We start from the raw sequence: 25,462 nt of genomic DNA on the forward strand, positions 1-25,462 counted from the left end.
TTTGGGGAATGCCCTACAGCAGTGTACAAGTACCAGTTACGCTGCATTTTGATGCTTAAACTGTCCCAGCACAGGCAGCAGCAGATCCTGGGTTTAAAGGGAAACTTTCTGGTGGAAGATGGCCCTGTCCCATCAGCAGAACTGGGCTTGTGAAGATCTGTGGGTTGGATTTAGGAATCTCCTGGAGCAGTTAGACAATAATTAAATGATAGATAGTGATTACATAATTGATTTGCAACTCTCAGCACTAAACTTGTGCTGCTGATTCTTAAAAATTTCTCACTTGGGGGGGAGGTGGAACAAAAAGTTTATGTTTGGCAGCTAGGTCTCCCTAAGCACTCAGCTCATTTTGTTTGTTTCCATGAGTCATTTTTAGAAAAGGCAACAATAATCTTGAGTCATACATAGTCTGGAGCCAGCTTCTTAGAGAACACAGCTTTCTGGAGGAGAGTGAAAAATATCCTGAAAGGAAAAGTGCTTCTCTGCCTTTTGTACGTAACAAGAAATTATGTTTTTAAAGCAAAGAAAAAGCGTATTATACGCCTGGCTTTTGAAAACACAGAAAACAACCCTTCCTGTCTGTCCCTACCATTCTGAGCCCTAGGAAGGCATGGGACAGAAAGGACAAAAGAGAGCTGAGCCCCCCTTGAATGAGCATGCAGTTGCTGACTGCGTGCAAATGCTCAGGTCCAGAAACACAGGCAGGGAAACGGGGTGGAGGCGGCTCCTTCCATCAGTGCAAATTCACTGTACATCTTTGGCTGCTGCTCTGTCAGAAACAGCCTTCCAACTACAAACACAGCCTGCCCCAGCTCCTGCTTACCTCTAACACCGTCATTTCTGGAAATCAGGTGTCAAGAGATCTTCCCAAATCAGGTGCTTTAAAACTCCACCCACAGTTTCCTTCTCGTGCTCACAAGTGCCCCAGTGCAACCCTAGCTGCACCAGGACTGACTCAGAGGTCCCCTGTGGACAGAAAGGTTTTTTTTGCCTGCTCTTCTTAAAGCAGTTCAGCTTCCAGGATGTGATAGTTTGTTGTGGGAAGGCCCCAACTCATTGCCTGGAAACATAGTTATTAGGGAGTATCTGTTCCAAAACGAAGTAACAAAAGCACAAGTCTTCCTCTGATCTCTTCAGATGGGAAGAGCTTCAGCTAAATACAATGTACTGCTTTACAGTGCAGGGAGTTCTTCCCTCACCTTAAAAAATTGTTTGTTCTGAGGCTACAAACAGCTGTTCTGCATTTGTAATAAGGAAAATACACTACACAAACCACTATGATAAATACAGCTCTATGTGGCATGAACAGACTACTAAAAAGGTCAACTGCTATAAAGAATGTACAGGTGACAAATATATGTACATGTGAAAAATGAATATACAGTCCTGCTCTCAGTTAAACATGGCTGAGTTTCTTTTCAGCCATGGAAGTGATTAAAATGCTAACTCCTAAGAGCCAAAGCATCATTTTTATTACCTCCACTGAGAAGTGGCTAGTGTGCACAATAAAATACTGCTGCCTCAGATGCGCTTACCTGTTTAAGCTAAGAAGGCTGCTTGATCCATATAAACAGATGCTGAGTGTTAAAACAAACCTCACTTGAAAGCACTGATGCAGGAGGCTGTCACAACAACTCTGGCAGAGGGTTGGTTTGTGCATTTGACTATATTGACTAATAACATTATTTTCCTTTATTAACCATTTTTTTCTTTGATTTGTCTTATGCACCAAAAACTTCCCTTCTAATGCAAACACTTCTGGACTGCCAGAAACAGGCCCTGTAAAATTTTTAAAATTTTTCAAAATCACCACTCTTCTAGCTAAGCAAAGTTGATTTTGATTTTTCTGACCTGTTTTATTAATTTTCAGCAGCAAGCTTTAATCTCAAGAGTGTCATGAATAACCAATCATCTTTTTTACTCCATAAATAGACAATAACTGTTCTGAATCCTTCAGTAGTAGCAACTGCACGTTGCGTTCAGATATAACATTCCCAGCAGAAAGCTGAGGCAAGTTTCTCCCTGTGCTGCTGCTTCCACCTGACTGACTCACTCACCTTGTCTCCTAGCACAGTGTTTGGCCCTTAAAGGCAAAAAAGAAAACTGATGCAGGTGAGTATCATTTTGCTTTGCACCACCACAGTTTGCAATTGCACTGAACAAACTGATTATGCCAATGCACATTACTAAATAATACAAGGAATAAAAAGTCGTCAACCATATCCACTACAATTTCACTTTCTTGGCTCTGCTTGACTGAAAACATGAAAATAGCTGACCACAACTGTAAACTTGAGCAGAGATGTAAACTTTGATACACTAGGGACAATTTGAAAAACTAGGGAAAAGATTGCAAAGGCAATTGACTAGGGAATAGCTGGAGCACAGTGCAGAAGTATCTACTGAGAACATACTTGTTGTTTAAACAGTTGTTCTGCTTGTACAAGGACTTGGGAAGGAGTTCATTTAGCTACAGAAATGTGTCTTTGGAGCTACCTCTGTTAACAAGGGACAAGGAAAGTGTTTCCCCATAGACTATAAACCCATCACTGAAATCAAATATATAAACTGAATATATTAAAGCTTTGAATTTTATTACACTTAATTTCTTCTGAATATCTTACCCTTCTCCCCTGTTCAAGGTAAACCTAAACATGAGAAATGGAAGGATAAAGGAGAACTCCACTAAACGTGGAGTACATTTCATCAGAGTCTGTGTAGGCCAGTTTGCCTCCCGTTACGACGACGTTCACTTCGTCTCCTGCTTTGAGGTGAAGAACAAGGTGGAACGTCCCAGGACCACCACAGGTCTGTTTCCCCGAGTAGGGTTTGTGATACTCCAGCAGTTCCCTTCTGTAGCCAGCGGTGTGGAGCTGAGCCACGCTGGCGTTGGAGACGGACAGCACCGCTTCCACGTACTCGTCCCTCTCTGGGGCCAGCACGGCCGTGATCAGGTAGCGCCCTTCGTACGGCGATGTGAAAATGCCTGCAGAACAGAGAGAGCCTGCACTGCCCACAGCCACTCAACACGGGGACACCTGACTGCCCTGAGCACAGTGACAGACATAAAGCCACGTGGGTCACCCACTGCTTTGTGCAGGCAACGAGGTCAGCCTGGGCAGGCGACCAACTGTTCGGAGTCACGAAGGTGAAGGCACAACTTGCACTCTGTGCTTGAGAAGGAGGCAGCTCCCAGTTAGGGACCGTGGAGAGGCAGTATGAGAACCTCTCCCTCTCCCACCTCTCCCTCTCCCCGTGACCCAGCCACGGTGAAGTGGATGAGTAAGGAACCTCACCTCTGCTCAGCTGGGCTCAGGGGGGCTGAGGAGCACACCCAGCTGTGCTGGCAGGGCAAATGTAGAGGTGAGCTGGGCCTCAGCAGTACTGGGCAGTCATGGAAAACCAGCCATGAAAGGGTGTGCCTGTCCACACCCACAGGGAGCTTTTACCCCCATGTGTCTGGTTTAGATGGACTTGGTTTGTTCCATGTTCCAGCAAGGCCTGAGGTAACATGGAACACTGGTAACCCCTGCTCCTGCCTGTCCAGCATGCCTGTGGGTGCATTCCTTGGCTGTTACCTGTATTGGGGTTATAGTAGTCCCCGTCATTCACAAGCACTTTGTTGAAGTGAACCACGCCGACATCACTGGAGAAAGGCTTCTGTGTGAGCCCAGCAGAAAATGACACCAAGGAGGGCACAGCAGCAGTGGCAGGTCCTGAAATGGGTAACAACACGAGTCAGAACGACATCAGGATGATAACACAGCCTTGTCCCTATGATGCTTTATAATCCTCCGTCTGTTCCTGCACATACTCCACTTGGACTAACACTGCCAATTGCAGGCTGCCAGAATTAGCAGAATACATATTCCTGGCCCGGGCCCCAGGTATCTCATCATAAAATTTAATGAGCACCATAAAGTTCCTGCCTTGGCCACGGGTATCTTATGGGTTTTGTTTTCCTTTCTAAGGAAACAGTACACAGCTAGTAAAATGCCGGCAGTGGAAATCCTAGCACCCTTCAATTCAACGATGCTTCTGCCCAAGACCTTTCTCAGGACAGAAGCTGCCTTTCAACATCTCCACTCTCCATCACTATCACAGAGGCCATAGGAATGCTAAAGATTATAGCTCGTGCCAGCTTTCCTTGTCATGTGCACAGCTTACATCTCCCACTTTCTCTGCCAAAGCCCACTGAAAATGGCTATAAGAATATATAACATTTCTGTATTAATGCAAAAAGAACCTTTTGTCTCTCTCCAGCACTTCTCTTTTGGGGAACTTTTCACTTGACAATTTTTCCTTCTTTTCTCACCAGATCAAAAAGACACTTAGGTACTTTATAGTGGCTATCCAGCTGCTAGATGAACACTGCTGTTAGACTGAATTGGATGGAATATAATTTGGACAATTAAGATGAATTTTTACTTTTAACATACTGACAATATCAAGTGTTCAGTGCTCAGTCACTTATTAGTCTCATTCCAAATACCTTCCCTTTAAACATTTTCCTTAAGGCAGTACACACTGCTAGAGTCAATTCTTGCTGCTATGTCTGGGCAAGTAGTGAAACAACAAATGCCCTAGAGTTGTCCACAGCTGCTGTTTCACTCTGCTCCTTCTGCCTTCCTTAAAATTAATGTTTGGCCTCTCCCTCTCAATCAGAGATGCCCATCAGCAACAATGCTAAATTCATCAAATCCTGAATTGAAAAGGACCTACAAGAACCACCAAAGTCCAACTCCTGGCCCTGCACAGGACTCCAACAATCACACCTTGTGCCTGAGAGCATTGTCCAAACCCTTCTTGAATTCTGTCAGGCTTGGTGCTGTGACCACTTCCCTGGGGAAGTTGCGGTGCCTGACCAGTGTAAAAACACTTTTCTTTAAATCCAATCTAATTCAGATGATATTGCTTAAAACTGAAGCTTAAAAAGTCACATAACTTCACCTAAAATGTGGATATACAAATGTTCTGCTATTCACTGTTTTTCTGAATAACTCAGCCTGCGGGGATGGGGAGGAGAAGGCAAAGGGGAAGACAAGCCTGCAAATTCAGAACTGGCAGATAACTACATTGATTTCCCTCAGGGGCTCGTAACCAGCTGCCTCACTTATCTTTGGAAATCTTCTTATTCAGCATTTTGTTTCAAGCTCAGAAGATAGACAGAAGCCCTTTTTCATTACTCCTACCTGCCAGCATGCCTGCAGGTGCAACTGCAAGCTAAGATGAGGTTATTTGAAAGGACCAAAATTAATTGCAGGAAGCCTAGTTACTTAAACAGCTTCTGTAAAGCTCCACCACCTTAACACAATGCTGCTTACACAGAAAGCTGCTCTCAGCTTACCTTGAGACTGAAATTACCTGAAAACACACCTCAAATTGTTGGCTCACTTTCCCCTGCAGTAACACTGCAAAATGGAACAAACCACATGTTGCCTGCCCAGAAACACTGCCAGCTCTGGAGCAGCAACAGCTCTGTTTGGTTGGTGTCCCCTGAATAAAGGAGCGACTCCTTCCCTGGCTCTCCACAGCCTCCTTCAAGATTTTCCTTCACTAATTGCTAGAGTAGTTATTAGAAGCAACTATTTGTTGCTAAGCTGATGAAATTGCTTCAGATCTGCAGCTGAGTTTAGCACACCATATGTATCTAGTCACAGGAGAAATCTTAAACCCGTCTAAATATCCTGTAAATCAGTTCAGGGGGTGATATAAGGTCACATAGTAAAGATGCACTGTGTCTGCACTCTCTTCCCCTCTTCCCACCTTCTAGATGGAGTTGTGCCTGTCTGAACTTTTCACAATTCCTACCAACACCTCAGCAGTGCTTTTTCAAAAAGCACCACCTTCTCCTACATGTCCCCTCTTGCAAACACTTTTCTTCGTGCAAAGATCAAAGTTCAGCTTCTTGAAGGAAGGTCCAGGCTTGGACACTTACTTTCACTTAACTAGTCAATATTGAGGAAGTATAAACATCAGGAAAAGAAAATTAAAGCATTTTAAAGCTTTGAACCACAGGCACAGCTCTGATGAAGAAACTGCCAGGCAGACAAAAAGTTTCACAAAAGTTTCAACCGCAGTTTTACTCCCCCTTTTGGGGGAGGAAAAAGCTCTTTTGACTTCAGATGCATTCAAGAAGGTTTAACCTGAGATATTACACATGCAGGTAAGCAGGAGCAGGTAAGTCTGTTCTTGGCAATCCGTGCTACTGTAATGCGTTCTGAGGAGTCAAAAAACCACAGAAGATGCATGGATGGCCCTTGTTAGGCTACATCTCCTTCCACCCATCTGCTAGCTGTGCTCCTGGTTCCAAGCACAGTTCATGCCTCCCACAGAGCCCAAGGGCCAGAAGGAAAGAAAAGACAAAAAAGATCATGAAGCAAAACAAAACAGCACACAGCACAGGCATTTGCTATCAAGATGAAAGGAGAAAAAAATAACAATGTGAAGGTGCTGTGGACAACTGCTCAGCAACTGGAATGAGGATTCTTCAAGAACTGACACAGAAGAAAGAATAAGTACATAATTCATTTGTCAATAGGCACTTATGAGTCCCTTGGATACAGCAGGAGTAAGGAGGATTTGCCAGATTTCCTCTCACATATGGTCAATACTCCTAAATCTAAATGAGGGCAAAGTGTGTAATTTGAGTTAGAGCTTATAGGACAAAAATACAAGCAATTTATCACGTCCCTGCTTATTTTTTTTTTTAACGCTCCAATTTGACCTTAACATCTCATTTTCAGAAACATTCCTCCTGCCTATGGCTTGGCCATGCAGCACAGCACCACACTGATTTCCATGAAGCTGCTCTGCTAAGTCACAGTGATTCTGATGTGGATGATATCTTGGTGTGTTATGAAGACACACATACTTTCCTGCTGAGTCTGTTAGTAAAACATCTGTCTGCTCTTTCAATTCCATCCTTTCACACTGCAGCAAGAGAATATTGCTCCAGCACTTGCCTATTGTTCCTTATATATAGCTAAGGAATCTGAAAAAATAAAAATCAAGAAATGCTCTGGTACTGAAAGATGCAAATCATGCCTCAAAACTCAAGAAAAGCATGAAAGTGGGCTACTTCAGTCCCAGAAGACAGAATTGGAGCATTGGAGCCCTCAACCTGCCCTTCTTCCTGAGCAGTGCTTTTATGTAACAGAAGCTATTCAGAAACAGAAATGAGAGTACTCAGAAGGCCATTTTAATAGTACAAGCTTCTTATATTAGGAATTATAGTACAAGAAGGTCTGGTCATCTTTCAAATTTGAATTTGAGTAGTACAAAATGCACTGAGTGAAGACTGCCAAAGACATCACAAGCAGTTGTCCAGAGCTAATGAGACAGTAAGGATTCCTTGGTGCCTTATTCACACAGTAAGTTCCTCCTCTGATAAGCCAAAAATTTTCCCTTCCCCAGCTGTTAATTTCCACAGCACTGTTAACTGCTGAATTCTGCCCCAGAATGCTCTCTCTTCATCAGACACTGACAACTAGAACCACAGACTCAACTGGACTGGAAAAGACCTCTGAGATCATGGAGCCCAACCCATGACTGAACACCACCATGTCAACCAGGGCACTGAGTGCCACATCCTGTAATTCCTTAAACACCTCCAGGGTCGGTGACTCCACCACCTCCCTGGGCACTCCATTCCAGTGTCTGATCACCCCTCCTGTGAAGAAGCTCTTCTTCATGTCCAGCCTAATTCTCCCCTGGTGCAGCTTAAGGCCATGTCCTCCTGTCCTGTCACTTGTTGGCAGAAGAGACCGACCCCCAGCTGGCTCCAGCCTCCTTTCAGTGGTTGTAGAGTGATAAGGTCACGCCTGGGCCTCCTTTTCTCCAGGCAAAACACCCCCAGCCCCCTCAGCTGTCCCTCACAGGACCTGTGCTCCAGACCCTTCACCATCTTCACTGCCCTTCTCTGGACACGCTCCAGCACCTCAGTGTCCTTCCTGGATTGAGGGGCCCAGAACTGGACACAGCACCTCAGGTGTGGCCTCCCCAGTGCCAAATACTGGGAAGAATCACTTCCCTGGTCCTGCTGGCCACACTATTTGGGATAGAGGCCAGGATGCCATTGGCCTTCTTGGCCCCCTGGGCACACACTGCCTCATGTTCAGCCACTGCTGACCAGCACCCTTGGATCCTTTTCTTCTGGGCAGCTCCCAGCCACTCTGCCCCCAGCCCGTAGCACTGCAGCAGGTTATTGTGGCCAAAGTGCAGCACTGGTACTTGTCAGGTACTTGAGGTCATGTTGAACCTCATCCAATTGTCCTCAGCCCATCAATCCAGCCAGATTAGGGACAGGGGATGTAAATGCTCCAACTCCACAAAAGCCTTAACAGCTTTTGGTACCACCCTTATCTCTCTGTCTTCTGACTATCTGCCATTGAGGTCTGCAAGGTACACTGTGGGGATTTTAAGGACAGATCAGCAGGAATATCTTGTATTTAGAGAGATATTGTGGCATGGATCAGGAAAATTAACTCCTTGGTCAAGCCCACCTCCCTCTGGATCCCAGGGTGGTAACTGTTCCACCAACACGTTCCACCAAGCACAGATGGGTGCACTCCTGCCTTGCCCTGACTTTTCAACACTTCTAACATCCACCTACTGTTTCACACAGTTTTAGCATAAACTTATTAAAACACTGCTCTCTATAAATTGCAATGGGAAGAAAACCCCCAGGAAATCCATTTATCACAGAAATCTAGACATCTATATTGGCTTTGCTGGCATCAAGATAAACGAATGTTTCTTTACTTCTTATCCTTTTCCAGAAACCTCATCTATTGCTGCCTGTTCTTACCACCGCAATCCTCAAATGCAAAAAGATTGCTTTAAGGCTCTGATGGAATTTTAATTAGCAGGTATAAATATCACAATGAGAGCACAAACTTTTTACAATTCTCTTTTTGTCAGTCCCCAGACCATTCTTCATGAAGTCTATTTGTGATTATGTTATGGCCATTAAATTAAGTCCTGGGGCAGTAGGTTTTTGAATTCCATAAAGCCCTAATGTTTTACTTCCATCTATTGCCCATATTTCCTCAAACAAATTTAGATGAAATAACTTTTTTTGAAGAGGATATGGAAATACTTTGATCAAGGATACCATTCCCCAGGGTTTGATAATATCTTGAGTATGAGACTGCATTACTGGCAGCACCCAATCAATACATTTATCTAGGCCAACCAGCATGTCCCACATAAATTTTATACCTGTTCATCATATAAATTCCTAAATAAATTGTGATATTAACAATTGAAAAAAAAAAAAGCACCCCAGCAAACCAAGAAAACTGCATTCTGAATCATTTTAATCAGTGGCTGTCAGTGGCAGCACTCCTGCTTTCACTAAAGTCATGAACTTGAGCCCTGGAGACTGTAACAAAGCCAGAAGCTCTCCTAAGAGGAGAACAACCTCATAAAGATGCCAGCAGTTATTCAAGATCTTAGTCTTGGCCTTATTCATGTTTTAATAAAGAAATAATAAAATCATCATTTATTTTCTCATTTAGAAGGCATACAGAAAGGTGCATACTGACATTAGGCTAGAAAATACAAACTCTCTGCATTTAAAAAACACACAGTGAAGGAAGTAGCAAGAACCCAATATGATTTTTCAAAACCCAACTCCTCTCCTCACGTCCATCTGTTTTCAAAAGATACAGATTATGTTTTAATGCTTAGGTCTAGAAAATATTGATCAGATTTTCCTCAATGCTAAAGTTAAATACTAAAAATTAACACATTTTTTCTCTCAGCCATAACCTTCCAGGCACTGAAACAAACATTAGGAACCCATGTGAAACATTTCTAGGAAATGACTGCCTTACCTTGTGAATCCGTGGTAGAATGAGGTGGCTTTGGATATCCTACAAAGGAAAAGTAATATGTGTGACTCAGTACACATTATGAGCGAATATCACTGCAGTGCCTGAGAAAGCATCCCTGGTTCCTGAAGAGCAACCTACCAAAACAGCTATTAAATAGTGTCCCCTATGAAATGCTCAATTATTGTTAAACTGGGGTGGTCATAGCAAAGAGAACCAAGTTATTACTCCAATGTACTAAATCCACTGCAAAAACTACGGAAGGAAAAAAAGAAATTGAGTTTCCCTAGTGGCAAAGACTGCTGCAGTTACCAGGGATTTTACATCATCTCTGTTGACCTCATGCTTTGTGCATCCTTGGAAAGGCAGCAAAACTGGCACTGAGTGTGTTTCCCCTACTCCTGCAGCCAACTGGAGGCTGCAGAGGCCCATTCACAAATCATCTCTGCTGAAAACCCATTCCCAACAGCAACAGCCTCAGTGGGTGTCCATGAGAGGCCAAAAGGGGGCTGGCAGAACACAGCAGATCTCAGTGTCAGCTCTCCAGCAAGGCCTGACCCATCCACTGCACTCAGGAGTGATGCACTACCAGCCTGGTTCTCTCACCTGGTGCTCCAGCGTACCCTTCAGCAATGGGCATGGTGCTCTGGCCGGCCTGGCCATCCGCGCTCCTCAGGCGCCCTCTGCCAGACATCAGAACCGTGCCAGGAGGCCCTGCCTCCCCCGTCTCCAGGATGATGCCGGTTGTTCCAGGCAGAAGTGGCACCACTGCTGACCCTGGCAGAGCTGGGCGTGGGGGAGGCCTCAGCTGTGGTGGGAGGAGGGGGATCCTGTGCCGGGGGGGATGCATCCTAGGCCGGGATGGCAGCAGGGAAATGCCAGGCATGGGAGGCCTCGGTGGCAAGGGATGCTGCGGGACTTCTGGTCGCCCTTTGACAGGAGGAAAGAGGAGGAAAAATACAAAATTATTTGCCTAAAATAGAACATAAGCTTGCACGGTTTTGCATGATAAATACTTCAAAATAAAACAGGACTGAGTTGGAGGCCACCTGCTCCCTGAGACCCAAGACTGCACTGGCTAAACGCTGTTCCACTCCTGAAGTACTACAGACTCCACTCCTTACAGCCTGTGTGGCACAGGAAAAGGAATGAAGACAGCCTGGAGACAGGACAAGCAGCAATCAAATAACCTATGAACATTAATTCAATTGTTACACCAGCTTGGCCTTTCTGCACCAAACAGGCAGAGCATCACACTTATTCCCAGCAGTACCTTCATTCCAGAGCGAGCTCTCCCTGTCCCTCTCTCTCTCTCCCCCTCTCTCTCCTCTCACTTCAGTTCTCCCCAGCCCCTCACACCCACTGTGTTTCCTTTCGACTCTCCACTCCCACAACTCTTAGCACAAGGCTGTCCTTCTAGCATGATCATAAAGAAAATTATCCACAGCAAAAAACATCAGTAAATGAACATGAGTTAAGAGGCTCCTCCCCTCACTTTAAAAAGCAACAAGCTTAAATGTCCTAGTGCTTCCATGACTAATATTTTCTGCCAATAAAGGGAGAACTCAAAGATATAATCTACCAGAAAATTCTTTATTGTTTAAATCGAAGAGATACCATTAAAAAACTTTTCCACTGGGGCAGCCAACCCATATGACATCAGGGTTGAACAGCACTGACATGGTTCCATTTGTGTATCTGGTCAGGATCTAAGCCCTTTATGGGAATTCTGGTTTATTCATAAAAATGAAGTCCTAGATGCAATGCCCTCCCAAGTGTAAAGCTGAATTACATTCACACTAAGAACAGAAATTTACAAATGTGTGGATTTTAGCAGATGCAATGACAGCTACAACCCATTAAAAATTTATCTGATACAACTTGTCACATACCAGAGATGCCTTTCAAGGTGCCCAGCAGAGACCACCTCTCTGAGTGGTGCTCACAATGAAACACTTCAATTCAGTACAGTCCAAAATTCACCAGTGCCTAGGGCTAACCCATCTGGCTGTGCCAAGCAGCAGATGTGGTGTGAGCCCTCCCCTGCCTCTGCTGTGTGTCTGGGGAGCCCAGGAGAGCCTTAGTCTGCACACCTGGGGAAGAGTTTACAACAAACTTATACAGGTATTGTGTCCAACACATGGCTGGGGTCCAGACAGCATCACTGGCAACCCACGTGCTGTTCTGTGACTATTCCACACCTGCACTTTACCCTTGTGAATTTCATGTCTTGTTTTCAGTCTCATAAAAGCCTTAAAAGCCTACATAAACCTTCAGGAGTACTGGGAGGCTGTCTGAAGCCATAGTCTCACACCACCTGCATTCATTTGCTAGATATGGCTGCTAGGAAAAAACCTCCCTGATCTCTGCTGGCTGACTTTTAACCACCAAGAGAACTGAAACTCATACAGGCAATGGTCCACAAAGTTGGGCTGAAGCTCACTCAGTAACTCTGTCCACATGGCAGAGGCCTAAACAGTGAAATGTTTGCTTCATGCAGATTAAAACTATTTTCATAAAAACCTTAAAATTTAAAAAAAAAATCTTTAAAAAAATTTTAAAACCCCCTGAAAGTATCAAAGCAAATTTTTAACAGAATTATTTGCTTTGTAAGACAACTTCTTCCATAGAGGCATTGATTTAGACCTTCAACAAAAATCTTCAGATTAACCTCATTGAAAAAACAAAGTGACAAAGTACTTTAGCCTGGGATGCATGTACTTGTCATTTCTTGAGTGAATTATGCTAAGCTTCATTAAGACAATTATTTGGGACAACACTAGGAAAATCACTACATTTCGCTGCTTGCTTTTCTAGACCTTTAAATAACAATCAACTGCTGAAATCCCATAACCTGAGCAAACTGCTTCCTTGCATGCAACATGAATACTGCAATATTCAGAATTGTCCCATCTCCATAACTCTAAATCCAGAATCACTGGCCTAAAGTTCAACTTCAAGTGGAAGCAATCATATGTGTGAGCACAGATCTGTTTGAACTTGGCTGAGCAGGCCATGAACACAATCTTCCCATCATCCTCCCATCTACCTGGGAAGGCAAGGACAGAGCTGAGATCATTACACAGCTAGGAACAGGAACAGTGCTCTCAGCAGCAGCAGCCTTGCTGCTCAGCTTGTCACCACTGTTGTGAGGGACAATGTGGTTACCACATCACATACCAGCATCCTCTGGTGCTCTCCTCAGCCCCCAAACACTCAGAAATGAAGTGCATAAAGCTAACTAGAGAATAAAGGCATCTGTGACTGCTCTCACAAGAAGCCCAAAAGACCTCACTTGAATTTTGTTATAGACACCAAGGGGATTTTACAATTCTGTTAGAAAGCAGCATTGTGCACAAGCTCACAGGGAGCCCAGAGGAATTGACTGTATGATTATTCACACTACAGCATTAAAAATTTTATGTTGCATTTTATCCATGCTGTAATGCAGAGCACACATTTGGTTTCTTAGGCCACAACTTCATCAGACAACATTCTGCTGTTGGTTTCAAAGCCCTGGTACACAGACAACTACCACAGGAATTGCAGGTCAGGTCAAATCCCTGTAACCAAAGAAAACTGCACTCCCAGCACGGTATCTGGCTGCAAGACCCCACTTTTGATTCCTGGAAAAGTTCATGGATATCTATATATATCTATATATCTATATATACATACAAAAAGGCAGTACTTTAATAGAGACCACCAACTTTGGCATGGCTTTCAGTGTCATGCCATGCGAAGAGCAAACACATCCACAGAGAGGGACAGAATGCAATGAGAACTACTTAGACTAGCAGACATGGAGCTGGGGGAAGGCACCATCTAATGTGGATGGAAAGCTGCTGGATCATTTTACCTTGGACAGCACATCATGCATGGTTCCCTGAAAGCTTAGTGCCTGCTGCCACCACTGCCCTGTGTGCTGCAGTACATTTCACTACCTTCACCAGGAATTACAACAAATTAAACACATTTCTAGTCTCTAGGTTTGTATCTGATACACAGTCATTTGCTAAGCTGGCTTGTTAGTTTGGATTGAGGCATTTGAAACCCCTGAATAAAAACATGGAAGAAAATACAGCCATATTTTTAAGACAAGGGTCATTTGTCTTTGCTGGGCTTACATTGCTTGATAAGAATTTAAGTTTTACTTCTCGCAACACATCTTTGCCTTACTGCCCTCAACAACTTTATTAGCAACAACTTGTTTCTGTTTCAGCCCCTCTGAAGTCAAATGACATCATTTGAATGCTACAATGTGCTGGCAAATTGTGCACAAGAAACTCTCCACTGATCCAAGTTCAGGTCTTCCTGTCAAATAATGTTGGTATGGCAGACAAGGCTGCAGATCACAAATGTAAAAATAGTTAAAGCCATACCCCAACTCATGTAACAGGGTTCCCAAAATCACTTCCAAAAAAGGCTCTTCTGCCAAAATCTTTCTGCAACTCCTGCCATCAAAACTTACTTAGGCTGCTGTGCCAGACAGTGTTGTTGTAATTGGAAACATTTGGGAACTGCAGTGTGTGCTTCATGAATCCTTCAGAGGCCAGAGGCACCCCAGAGCAACAAGGGATGCTCAGAGTGCCTGCACCCCACAGCCAGCAGCAGCATCCTTCCACAGGCTTTTAACTTCCAGTGGTGGATGGAGGGGTCTGCCCTCAAAAGGTATTATTTTATGGAAACCCAGGTGTGCAGAGGCTTTTTAATGCCTTAATACATTACAACAAATGCAACCCATGAGGTCACTTGAACACCTGCTTCAAACAGCTGAAGAAATATTACTACTTGCATGTATCTTGGACCTTTCCCCAATGTTGGTCCCTAGTGCTAGTTAATTTTGGGGAAGATGGGATTACATAGATACACTATGTTCCATTTTAATGGAAACTGGGATGCTTCTGCAAGATCTAGGGATAAAGGTTCTCATCCTGCTGAATTTAAGTCAAAATTACAGCAAAAGTATTATCTGAAATTTACAGTCCTTCTTCACTCCACTTCCTCCCTTAAAGTTAAGAGAAATATTTTTTTTAATTTCACACAAAAGCCTCTCACCTCAGAAGGACTTTTGTGTCAAGTACTGCTATACATTTGGTTTTAAACAATTAAACAAAAGAAACACACCTATTGCAGGTTTTCAAGTCTCTGCCTTGGGGTGAGAAGGATATTCTTCCCTTCATGAGGCACAACTTGGCCATTCCAGAAAGAACACTCAAGAATCTCGCATCTGATCTCTCCCAGCCACCATCAGCTGCAACAGCGCACAGGCTTTTCCCTCAGCACCTCTCCTAATTTTACCCAGTCACAGAAACTGGCCTCTTATTTATCTCATACGTGCACAGAATTAAAACCAGAAGCATCAACCAACTGAAGAGTGCAGTTTCAAAACAGTCTGCAATTCCTGTGATTTTGCATCATGCTAAGAGAAACGGGAAAACAGGAACTCAGCTTCCTTCTGTAAACTTCAGCTCTCAGGAAAACAACCTGCTGCTGGAATTTGGAGCAAGAGCTGCAGAGGGAACAGAGTGGCATTTGGCAAGGTCTCTAAACCTCCATGGCAAGGCTCACCAGCACACTGAGGTTGCCATTTCCCAGCGCTCAGAGCCAAAGGGAATGTGCCCCACCTTCTCAGCTGCTCTAACGCAAACTTTAAACAAAGCGCAGGTGGATTTGCACCAACATGCTGGACTATTAACAGAACTGGCTGAGGTGCTAAAACATTGCCAGCTGGAATGTGCCAAGTACTGCCAACGACCTTGTGGGAATGCAAGCTTCTGGGAGAGCTATGAAGCAGAAGTCTTATATTGTCATGCCAAGATATGCCAGAGCTCATTTGTGAAACTTCTAGATCAAAGAGCTGGTGCTGAATTATAAGCATAAACTCATGCTAAGAACACAACTAAGAAGAAATCTTTCTTATCATAAATTTGAATTAATTTGACTTCAGTTTTCTCTACTTGCTTTTCAATTTTCCCTGAGGAATACAGAATAATCTTCCAACAACAAAATAAAACAAACAAAAAAAATCAAACCAAATGAATTGGCATAATGCAATTATTACAAAAAACTCACTTTAAAATCACTATTCGAAAACACTTCTTTTCCCACTGTCTTTATTCTAGCTCGAAGCAAACATAAAAACATGTAAGACTTTTTTTAGTTTTTTTCTTCTTTTTGGAGGATACTTTTAAAAGCACTCAAAGTACTCTGTGGTGTTCTGCAGCAAAGAGCCAAAATTAGTCACTGCGAAAATAAAGTAGGAATTGTGTAATATTTTTTCCTCCCTCGTTTAGTTCTTTTCTAAGAGTTTCAGAAAGGAAAGCCAGTTAAAAAACAAACAAACAAGCAAAAAGTAAAAAAAAATAAGTAAGAAACTTACTTGTGTCAGGCTGAGATTTCAGCACGCCTTCAATGTCTGCAGTGATTTTGGAAACTTGACTGTGAAAATGTTGGACAGAATTTTTGAGGCCAGAAATATCAGTGGAATGCGATGCTATAGTTCCATTCATTTCACGGATGCAGTTCCATAAGCTGCTCACGTGCTTATTCAGACCCTCTTTTATATTCTGCAAGCTGTCTGAAACAGAGTCCAGCTTGCCACAGACTTTTTCAATATGTGAGACTCTGCTCTCAACATCTGAAACATCCTCCTGGACCCCTTGGGTCTTTTCTTTGCACTTGCTAAGATCATTCAGGACATGGTCATTCAATTGCTCTAGTCTGTCTTTCACTTCTCCACAACAATTCTCACTGGAATGAGCAGTTTGATTCGCAAATGTCCTCTGCATTTGATCAATTTTTCGGAAGACACCTCTTTGTGTTTTTCTGCATGTCGAATTGACACCCAGAAGCTGCTCCCTGCAGCTACTCAGGCCATCTTGAAGGTTTTTCATATCCTTATCAATGGCATTTAGATTGTATCGGAATACACGTACGTCTCTCTGCATTTTCTGGATGTCACGTTGGTTACCCTTAATTAAGCTGAGTTTCTCATTAAGAGAGCTATTTAGAGACCTCAGGACAACAGAATTATTCTCCGTTTTCAAAAGCAACTGATTGTACTTGTTGTTACAATCTTCCAGCTGTTTCTGAAGGTCCTCGGTGCCTTGTGGTGCAGACTGACATTTCTGCCCACAGAGCTGCTCAAGCAACAGCAGCTTGTCCTTCACAAAATTCATCTCTGCTGCAAACTGCTCATTTGCAAATCCAGCATCGCTGGGCAAGATAGGCCCAGGATTAGCAAACATTCCATCTGGGTCCGTGGTGTTGGCAATCTCCAAAATAGTCCCGCCTAGCCTGACCTCCAGCGCCCGCAGCTTTTGGTCGAACAAATCCCTCAGTTCATCCACCTCAGCAGCGATAGCACCACGGAGAGTCTCCTCAACGTAAAAACAGTGCTCTTCAGCATTTCTTTCTGTAATATTCATCCTTGCATCCAGCTCCTCCAGCCTCTCACCCAACACATCTTCTAGATCTGGAGTCGACAATCTAATGATTTCATTATCTATTCTGACATTCAAGATCCTCTGTGCTTCCACAATTCTGTCAATCTTCTTATCTAAATCTTTCATCTGTTGGTCAAAGTAATTTCCCTCACCCTTCTTGCAACAGCTGGAGTTGTTTGAAGGAATCTGAGTGCGGAGAGTATCTATTTCTTTCCTCAAGTCATTCTCTTTTCCTCTTATAACATTCATTATCCCTACACAGTTATTTTCACTGTCGTCGTACTGCTGCTGAATATCCTCTACTTTATAGTCACAAGAGTTCTTCAGATCTGCCATTTTCTTCTCAAATCCTTCCATTATTTCTTGTCTGAGGGACTCAAATTTTGAGTCTATATAGTCCTGATATATATTGTCACGGGGCATTGTTATTGTAGGTCCTTGCGCTGCCTCCTGCAGTTGTTTCAATTGTCCTTCATATCCTTTTACTTTTCCATTCAGTTCCTCCAGCTCATCATTCCTCATCTTCAAGGCTTCTTTGACCTCAGCCAGCTCAGCTTTTATATCTTCCATTTCAAAATCAATAAAAGGGTCTTTTTGATCTTTATTGTTGAGGAGGCCTGGCAGCTGAATAGTGTCTGTTTCAGCCCCCACTGCACTGTCAGGCTCCGGGCGGTCGTAAAGGTTGTTCAGCCAAGTGACCAACATCTTGCTGGCATCTTCCTGTACAGTCAGCTTCAGGTTTTCGTTCACACCTGCCACGGAGGACTGGAGCTCAATCACAGACCGTGTAAGTCTAAACAACTCGTCCTCAAGAAACTGCATTCTCTTCTCATATGGTGGAGGCTCCGGTGCTCCTGTTGGCTCTGCATCTGTTTCCCAGAAATAACAAAATGTGGATGTAAGTATTCCCAGTGGTATCTGTTTCATTAAGCTGCAGTTGACTTCACTTTTCTTTAAAATGAAATAATGGTTTAAACTGCCTAATGCTTGTTGTCTTTTCTGTTCTGAGTTTCAGCCATTTATAATTAATATGTTATCAAAACCCGCAGAACTAGAAGTTTCAGCATAGTGACCAATTACTACCAAGGTACAGTGGCCATAAAGGAACTGGCAACCACCCCTCCTGTTCAGCAACGAATCTAAGCTACAGCACATATAACAGACCAATACAGGTCCATACACATCACCTTAGAACCACTGCTTCTCCTGTAACAATGATTTACTCCTGAATTCCCACTGAAAACTTTAGTGGCAGTCATTTATGTGCCTGAAGTGGGTTTGTGCTCCTGTGTTTTACTGACCTGGGATCCAAATACACATCCCATATATGACATGGGGTTCTGCAAGACACTCCAGTTATCACACTTGGTTCACAAATACCTAATTATTTGGCATATATTTAAGTAGGCAATAAAAACATGTATAAAAGTGTAAAATTTACACATTCAAAACTGTTAGATTGAAATAACTTATCCTCATTGTATGAAAATCAGAAAGAAAAGACTTTTAGCTGCAATCTACTTTTTATCTATCAAAAATCAATTAATGAATCTTATCATTAGTAGGACCTCATTTACAAAGCCATGTACAAATCTGGATGTTCAGTTTCACACAAAATGTGTAACAACTGCAGAAAATCCAGAACAAAACCCCAGAAAACAAACATTATCAGAGGTCAAGAAAGGATAAACTGCATGAAAAGTCAAAAGTAGTTTTTAATTTTGTCTGGAGGAGAGGAGAAGGATATAGATCCCCATGTTTTATTATCATCTTTTGGAATTAATATTTTAGGTCAGCTAACAAAATACTTTATAAGCTCATTTTTAAAGCAGGTATATATAATCTATGGGACTAGTTTGAAACCATGTATTCAGTCATTCAATACATTCCACCACACAGAAAACACGTGGAAATCTGACTAAGTGCTATATGTGACACTAATCTCCAATTATGTTGGAAAAAGTAAGTCCTTCAGAAGGAAACATCTGTTTATCATTTTTTCTTAATGGAGAAAAGGCATAATATAGCAGTAATAGCATTCCTTCTTGCCCTTTCAGAAGACAGTATCTCACACAAACAAACATAGTTCATTCTTTAAAATATTTTTTCAGAAGTTGAGGCTTATCCATACTAATTCTCTTACTCCTCATTATTAAAGCACGTAATCTAATGTGAATCAGTAAAATCTTCAGAATCTCAAACAAAACATTGTGAAACTGCTAGGAACTCTTATGTATCATTAAAATTAGTATCTGTGTTTTCAGGGGTTTTTGTGGTTTTGTTTTTTTTTTTTGGGGCAGGGGTGTTTTAGTAATATTCCTTTTTTTTACGTGAACATTGGAGAAACCACAAAAAAACCCCTGTAAATTCTTACAAAACCCACAGTCTTTATCCAAAGGTTTTCTGGAACCATGAATAGACAGCTGGCACTTCCAGCCAGCGTTCTACAGCCCATTTCTCTGTTATTCTTCAGGAAATTCTCTGTATCAGGCCTGCTATTGCCTGGCTATTATTTCCCCACTGCACAGAGTCCTTCACATGGCTTTTGTACCTGCAGCAGCTGAGTTCAGTAGAAACTAAAATGATTAGAAGACAAAACAAGAAGACAAACCAAGAAACCAGACATGACTGTGCATACCAAATTTCAGACAAAAGTTACCTGTGCCTTTCTTCACGGCAGCTCTGGCTGGTGTTGAGGGACGACGAGCAGTGTTTGGCTTTTCTGCAGGTCCTTCCCTGCAGTCCTCCCCTTTGTAGCCAGGACAACATCTCCATTCCAGCTCTGTCACTGTCTTATATGCAACTGTGTACCGAGGTCTGAAACTCGTTCGGTATCTGCCAAAACAGAGCATTTTACACAATCCATAACCTAAGCTGCTAGTTAGATTAAAGTTAGAATTAAAACAGGTTTTGGGACCTTTTATAATGAAAATCAAATACCTACAGCTATTATTCATTTTCTGCTTTAAACATCAAATGAACAAATGTTTTTGTCTAGGTTTTAAAGCTACCTCCACTCAACACAGAGCCATGGAATAGGGACTTTCATGTATGAGCAGAGGGATAAAATGTTGTGGCAAATGAAGGTACAACTCATCAGACACCACTGACAGTACCAGGGACTATTAGTGTCTTAGACTACAAATTCAAAATATTTTTCCTCTAACTTTTCATTGGAACCCTCTCCTCAGGGCTCTTCTGAACATCAAAAAATGCTTCTGCCTGCTTTGCCCCATTTGTGTTTCCACAGTCTCCACTTAAACCATTCCTCAGAATCCATATATACAGCACAGTCTGAGCTGGGAGGGATATTCCAGAGAAGGACAAAATGCTAAAAGTGTGAGTCAGACAAGGACATGAAAGAAGGAATCAGATGAAACACTACAACCAACAAAGAAATCAACTCTTTCCTCCTTCATCAGTTAAGCTGAAGAGGGTCTGCCAGACAAACCTATACACACATTATGTACATACAACCTTGAGCTTCCCTGATTAACCACTCAAAAGTTAATAAATGACAAAGTAATTCTGGTTTTGCAACTTTCTTAAACCACAAACTTCTTCCATAGCTTCCTTTGAAACACATCCCATGTGTTCAGCTGCGGTCAGACACGGTGGTGTCCCAGCAGAGCATAGGAGAGCCTATGCTATTGGATAAAAACTAAATCAATTCAAGGTACAGCTCATTTCGGACTGAGACATGAGGAAAATTAGTAAAACAGGGATTTGGCATCTGAGCTCTATAAAATGGTATTCTTGGAACACACAGAAACAGTAAGTCATCCCGATTTCCCACGTGAATTCCTTTCTCTCAGTTAAACTAGCATCATGCTACTAATTTCCCTAATGAAATTTTTCAGATCTTTTGTCCTTCAGATTATTTCAGATCAGAACAGTTTGCAGGCTCATTTAACAGCTGAAGTGTCCCTAAACAGTAATATCAGCAGAATAAATGCAGGACAGCAGCAAAGGAATCTACAGAAGCTCTGTAATAGGTTTCAGCCATAGCCTGGCTGGGCTCACAGGGAGTGTATCCTGGGACAGAGAGAGCACAGGACAGCCGTGGTATCACCAAAAGTCACCTATTTCACTGAACATGGCATGCTATTAACATCCAAAATTCCTAACTGGTTGAAAAAAAAATCGGTAATCAGCTACCAAATGGAAAGATGTAAATCTGTAAGATTTACTGTAAAACATTTCCTATTGGAAGTCACAGAGTGAGAGTGAGCTTACTGTTACTCTTCAAAGCTTCTCCTGCCATGCATGCAAAAAGTTGCTGAAATTTTATTCAATTTTATTCAGCATATTTCAGATACACAATCTTAATATAATGTCTCCCATCTGACAGCCATTTGCTGTCCCTTTTTGCCAAGCTGGTTAACAAACTTGTGGTGGTGTGCTTAAAATATTAACTGCCAATTATGAATTTGCTTCTCTTCCAAACGTATCTTTCCCAATTCTGCCACAACATTGACTAATTTCTGCACTTGGGAAATACTCAATGTTGTTTTGCATTGTTATTTGGTCTATAACTTCTCATTTAAGGGCTAAAAGCTGCTTTCACTAGCGACAATCATATTTTTTCCAATTATTTCAGGGCCAAGAGTAGTTTGTACTAATAAGCCTCTCTGGATTCAGTTTTTCTGTGGATCAGCATAGGAAGGCAGGGTCAGTCTGTGCTGTATCTCTTGTCTGTGAGCTGCTCATAACTGCAGTGGTTTGCTGTGCCTGTCAGCTTTTCAGACTCTGGCTTGGAGCATGCTAACTCAGGGAGGGCGTCCAATCCTTTTATACCTTCTGAACACCATATATGAAACAGCTGTAGACTTCACTCCAGCTCATCATTTCTTCTACAGTTTTCACTTAAACATCTGCTGAATCCTGTTTACAAAGTACAGAAATCCCAATGGTAAAGTGCTTTAAAAATTAAATAGAAGAGTGCAATGTAGAGGGCACCACTGGGGAGAACAATATCCTGGCCACCCAGGAACTTCTTCTCTTTCTCCCTTATCTAAAGATCTCCCACATCTTCTGTAGATAATTTGGGTTTGAATCCTTTCCTTCCAGCTAGCTGCCAGAGTCAAGAGAAACAGGATTAGCTAGATACTTTAGTGTTTTGAAGTGGTTTTGAAAGTCATTACAACTTCTCTCACAACCACCACATTACTGAAATGCAAACTCTAAACTTCCAGATCAGTTTTCCCGTGCTGGAAATGGTTGTACATAATTCTGTATGATTTCCATAAAACACTTAACTGCTTCTGGCTTTGTGTGTGTTCCTCTTTTTACTTTCAGGGCCAAACCCCTTCCTGAAAAATACAGTATTTTGGTTATTTTCAAATGCCAAATCTCTCTTTTTTCCCAGCAAAGTTTTAAGAATATAGCTGAAACTAATTTTATAAAATGAGTAAGAATTACTTATATGCAAATTTTGCTCTTCTTCACTCAAATTACAGAGTGAGGATTTTCCACCACATTTCTGGCAATTTTCTCTTTTAATACCTTCTCTGTAGTCATATTCATCAATACAGACACTTTCAGATGGCTTTAACAGTCAGACAAATATTAAGAAACAACCAAATACAAAAGAAGAATATAAACAAATAAAAAGAAATCAAACTTAATATTTTTCCAATGTCAAAACTTAAAAACTTTTCTAAACTCCATCTTAAAAACAAAAACCAGGCATGTTTGACATTCTCACTCTTCTTTGTTTTATAGCTTCCTGATTCTAATAGGCATAAAATGCTTAAATACGATTTAATATTTAAAAAATTTGAAAAACAGTCCATGTCTAAAAAAATTCTTTCAAGTTTGAAACAACACAAATCAGAACTGTTTTGTTTTCAGATATGGTACATCAAATACAGATTAACCTGAATCCTAAATCACAATTCTTCTAGAGCCAAAATAAGTTAGAATCAGAACATTTCAAAATCTGTACCTAGAACAGATTTCATATTCACACTTGAACTGTGGTAAGAAGACAGCTATACTCATGGATGGCTCAAAAATTCAACTGTGATTTATTGACTAAGAACTTCTTCTCTGTACTGCCACTCCAGCAGAATGAATCACACAGCTACTCCCATTTCCTCCAGGAATACTAGACATGTAAGGCTAGGAAACAGGAACTTACACTAGCACTTCTCTAATTTGAATACAGCCATACAAAAATTTCTTAAAAATCACAGTTTCACAGCTACAACTTCTGTACCAATGACATTCTTCAAGCACAACTGCTGTGCAAGTTGCAAGGAACGGCGTCACTGTGACAGCACTGTCCAGCTGCACTGACAAAGGACAGCCACCAGCACGCATCCAGCCCCAGGGATTTCCCAATCATACAAATGCTTTTTAAAGGCAGAACTTTGCTCACTCAGTGAATTTCAGCGGAGGAGCTGGAGACTTACAGGATTTTGCTAGGACATAGCAGTCTAACAGCACCCAACACAATTATGTTGTTGGTTACAATTCTAACAAAACAAACCGTAAGTTTCTCTTAGGGACCACATCCCTAATTTGTGATTCTATGCATGTGAAAGACACAAGACTGGGAACTATCACAACATACAAATTAGACATGTCTTCATTTAAATCTGCAGTATTCTGAATCCAATTACTCACTCATAGTCACAGCAAACTTAAAATACACAATCATACAAAAAAATACACAAACATACAAAACACACAAAATGTACTCAAGGTAGCCAGCCAGACAAAATGTTCCTTCTCTATAAAGCTGGATAAAGAGACATGGCTGGAATGTAACATCAAGTTCCACATGGTTTATCTGGCAGGTGTGAATGGTGACAAAGTTACCTAGTGAGGCAATTTTGTCAAAAGGGTCCACAAAAGTTTCCTAAGTATCTTAAAAATTGAGGCTCCACTTTTACACTTTTATATGCTGCAATGGAATTCAAAACCAGTAAAACATCAAATCTTCCTCTGGTTGACTTGGATTTTTGCTATTCAAATAAGTGTTAATACACATAATTACTTTTACAAGTATTCTTTAAAAATAGCAATTTCTTATGTGGCTAGAAGTTGCATATAGCACACCAGCCTTTACTGTGCCTAGTCCTTCCATTCTCCTGTGGACTTCAAGTCCAAGATGACAGTCATAATCTCTTGATGAATTGAGCTAAATACTGAAATAATTCCTTTATAAGGCATGAAAAAAGGTTAATATCCACTGTCTCTAATCTTTCATTGCAACAGAGAACATAAGAACAGCTGGTTTTTAGGAGTTTTTCCACAACAGGCTTGTAACTACCCACGCCTACTACCTTCACCATGAACTCAACATGCTGATCAAATGAGAAAACACCCCCAGAATGTTAATACAAACCTCCACTTTTATTATCTTAAGTGTTTCACAGCTGAAATGAAGATGTACAGGGTGACAACAGCACTCAAATATTCCTCTTTGAGACAGCAGTACTTCCATAGGAAAATGCTTAATTAAAAATCCATGTTTGCTGCAAATGCTGGACATTTTCACTGGGGAATGAGCTATAGTATTCTCACGGTGCTAAACCACAGAAGGAAACAGTTAACACTGATATTTGGAATGTCACCTAATAGCGATAAAACAAATCAGAAACATTTGCACGAAATTGGTGGGAAAACATATGGCTCAGCTCTGTAACTGGATATTAACATTCAACCTTTTGGGAAATGCAATGAGATAAGTGCCACCACCTCCTCACTGCGAGGAAGGGACCACAGAATCAGCATGTTTCTACATAAGCAGTGTACAAAATGTTTACTCTGAGCACACAGCTTCAAGGTTGGTCCAAAATTCTGTAGTGTTTGGAACAAGTCCCATGACTTCAGCAGCCTGCAAATTTCTGTCTTTATAAAATAGAAGATATCAAATCTACACTATTTAACATTTTTATTGCATGTAGACACATTCTTTGTAAGTTGCATCATCTGGTAATTGTATTTATACAGTTATACTATAGTTATATAGTCCCAGGCATCCGAATCTCCAATATATTGCAAGGGGAGCACAGAACTGGCATATAGACACCATCCAAAAACACTACCTAGAAGATGCAATTAAATGCAATCATATTTTGACTAAACATTTTTTATTTTGTTGGCTGAAAATACTTCTGCTGAAAATAGAAGGTAACTTTATTGGCTGTTTATACTACACAAAGGCTG

General features: G+C 41.8%; 1 protein-coding gene across 1 annotated transcript in view; it reads right to left on the reverse strand.

Annotated features, from left to right (window-relative positions):
- Positions 1 to 2,648: 2,648 nt before the first annotated feature.
- Positions 2,649 to 25,462, reverse strand: part of EMILIN2 (elastin microfibril interfacer 2) — a 31,308-nt gene continuing 8,494 nt past the window's right edge. Inside the window, exons 3-8 of the mRNA XM_058029823.1 lie at positions 19,944 to 20,119; positions 16,219 to 18,153; positions 10,443 to 10,766; positions 9,840 to 9,878; positions 3,579 to 3,716; positions 2,649 to 2,986 (exon numbers count right to left, since the gene is read on the reverse strand). Coding sequence (XP_057885806.1) covers positions 2,649 to 2,986; positions 3,579 to 3,716; positions 9,840 to 9,878; positions 10,443 to 10,766; positions 16,219 to 18,153; positions 19,944 to 20,119 — 2,950 coding nt within the window. The remainder of the gene's footprint in view (positions 2,987 to 3,578; positions 3,717 to 9,839; positions 9,879 to 10,442; positions 10,767 to 16,218; positions 18,154 to 19,943; positions 20,120 to 25,462) is intronic.

Source organism: Melospiza georgiana, chromosome 1 (genome assembly GCF_028018845.1).
Source record: "Melospiza georgiana isolate bMelGeo1 chromosome 1, bMelGeo1.pri, whole genome shotgun sequence".
Classification (NCBI taxonomy): domain Eukaryota; kingdom Metazoa; phylum Chordata; class Aves; order Passeriformes; family Passerellidae; genus Melospiza; species Melospiza georgiana.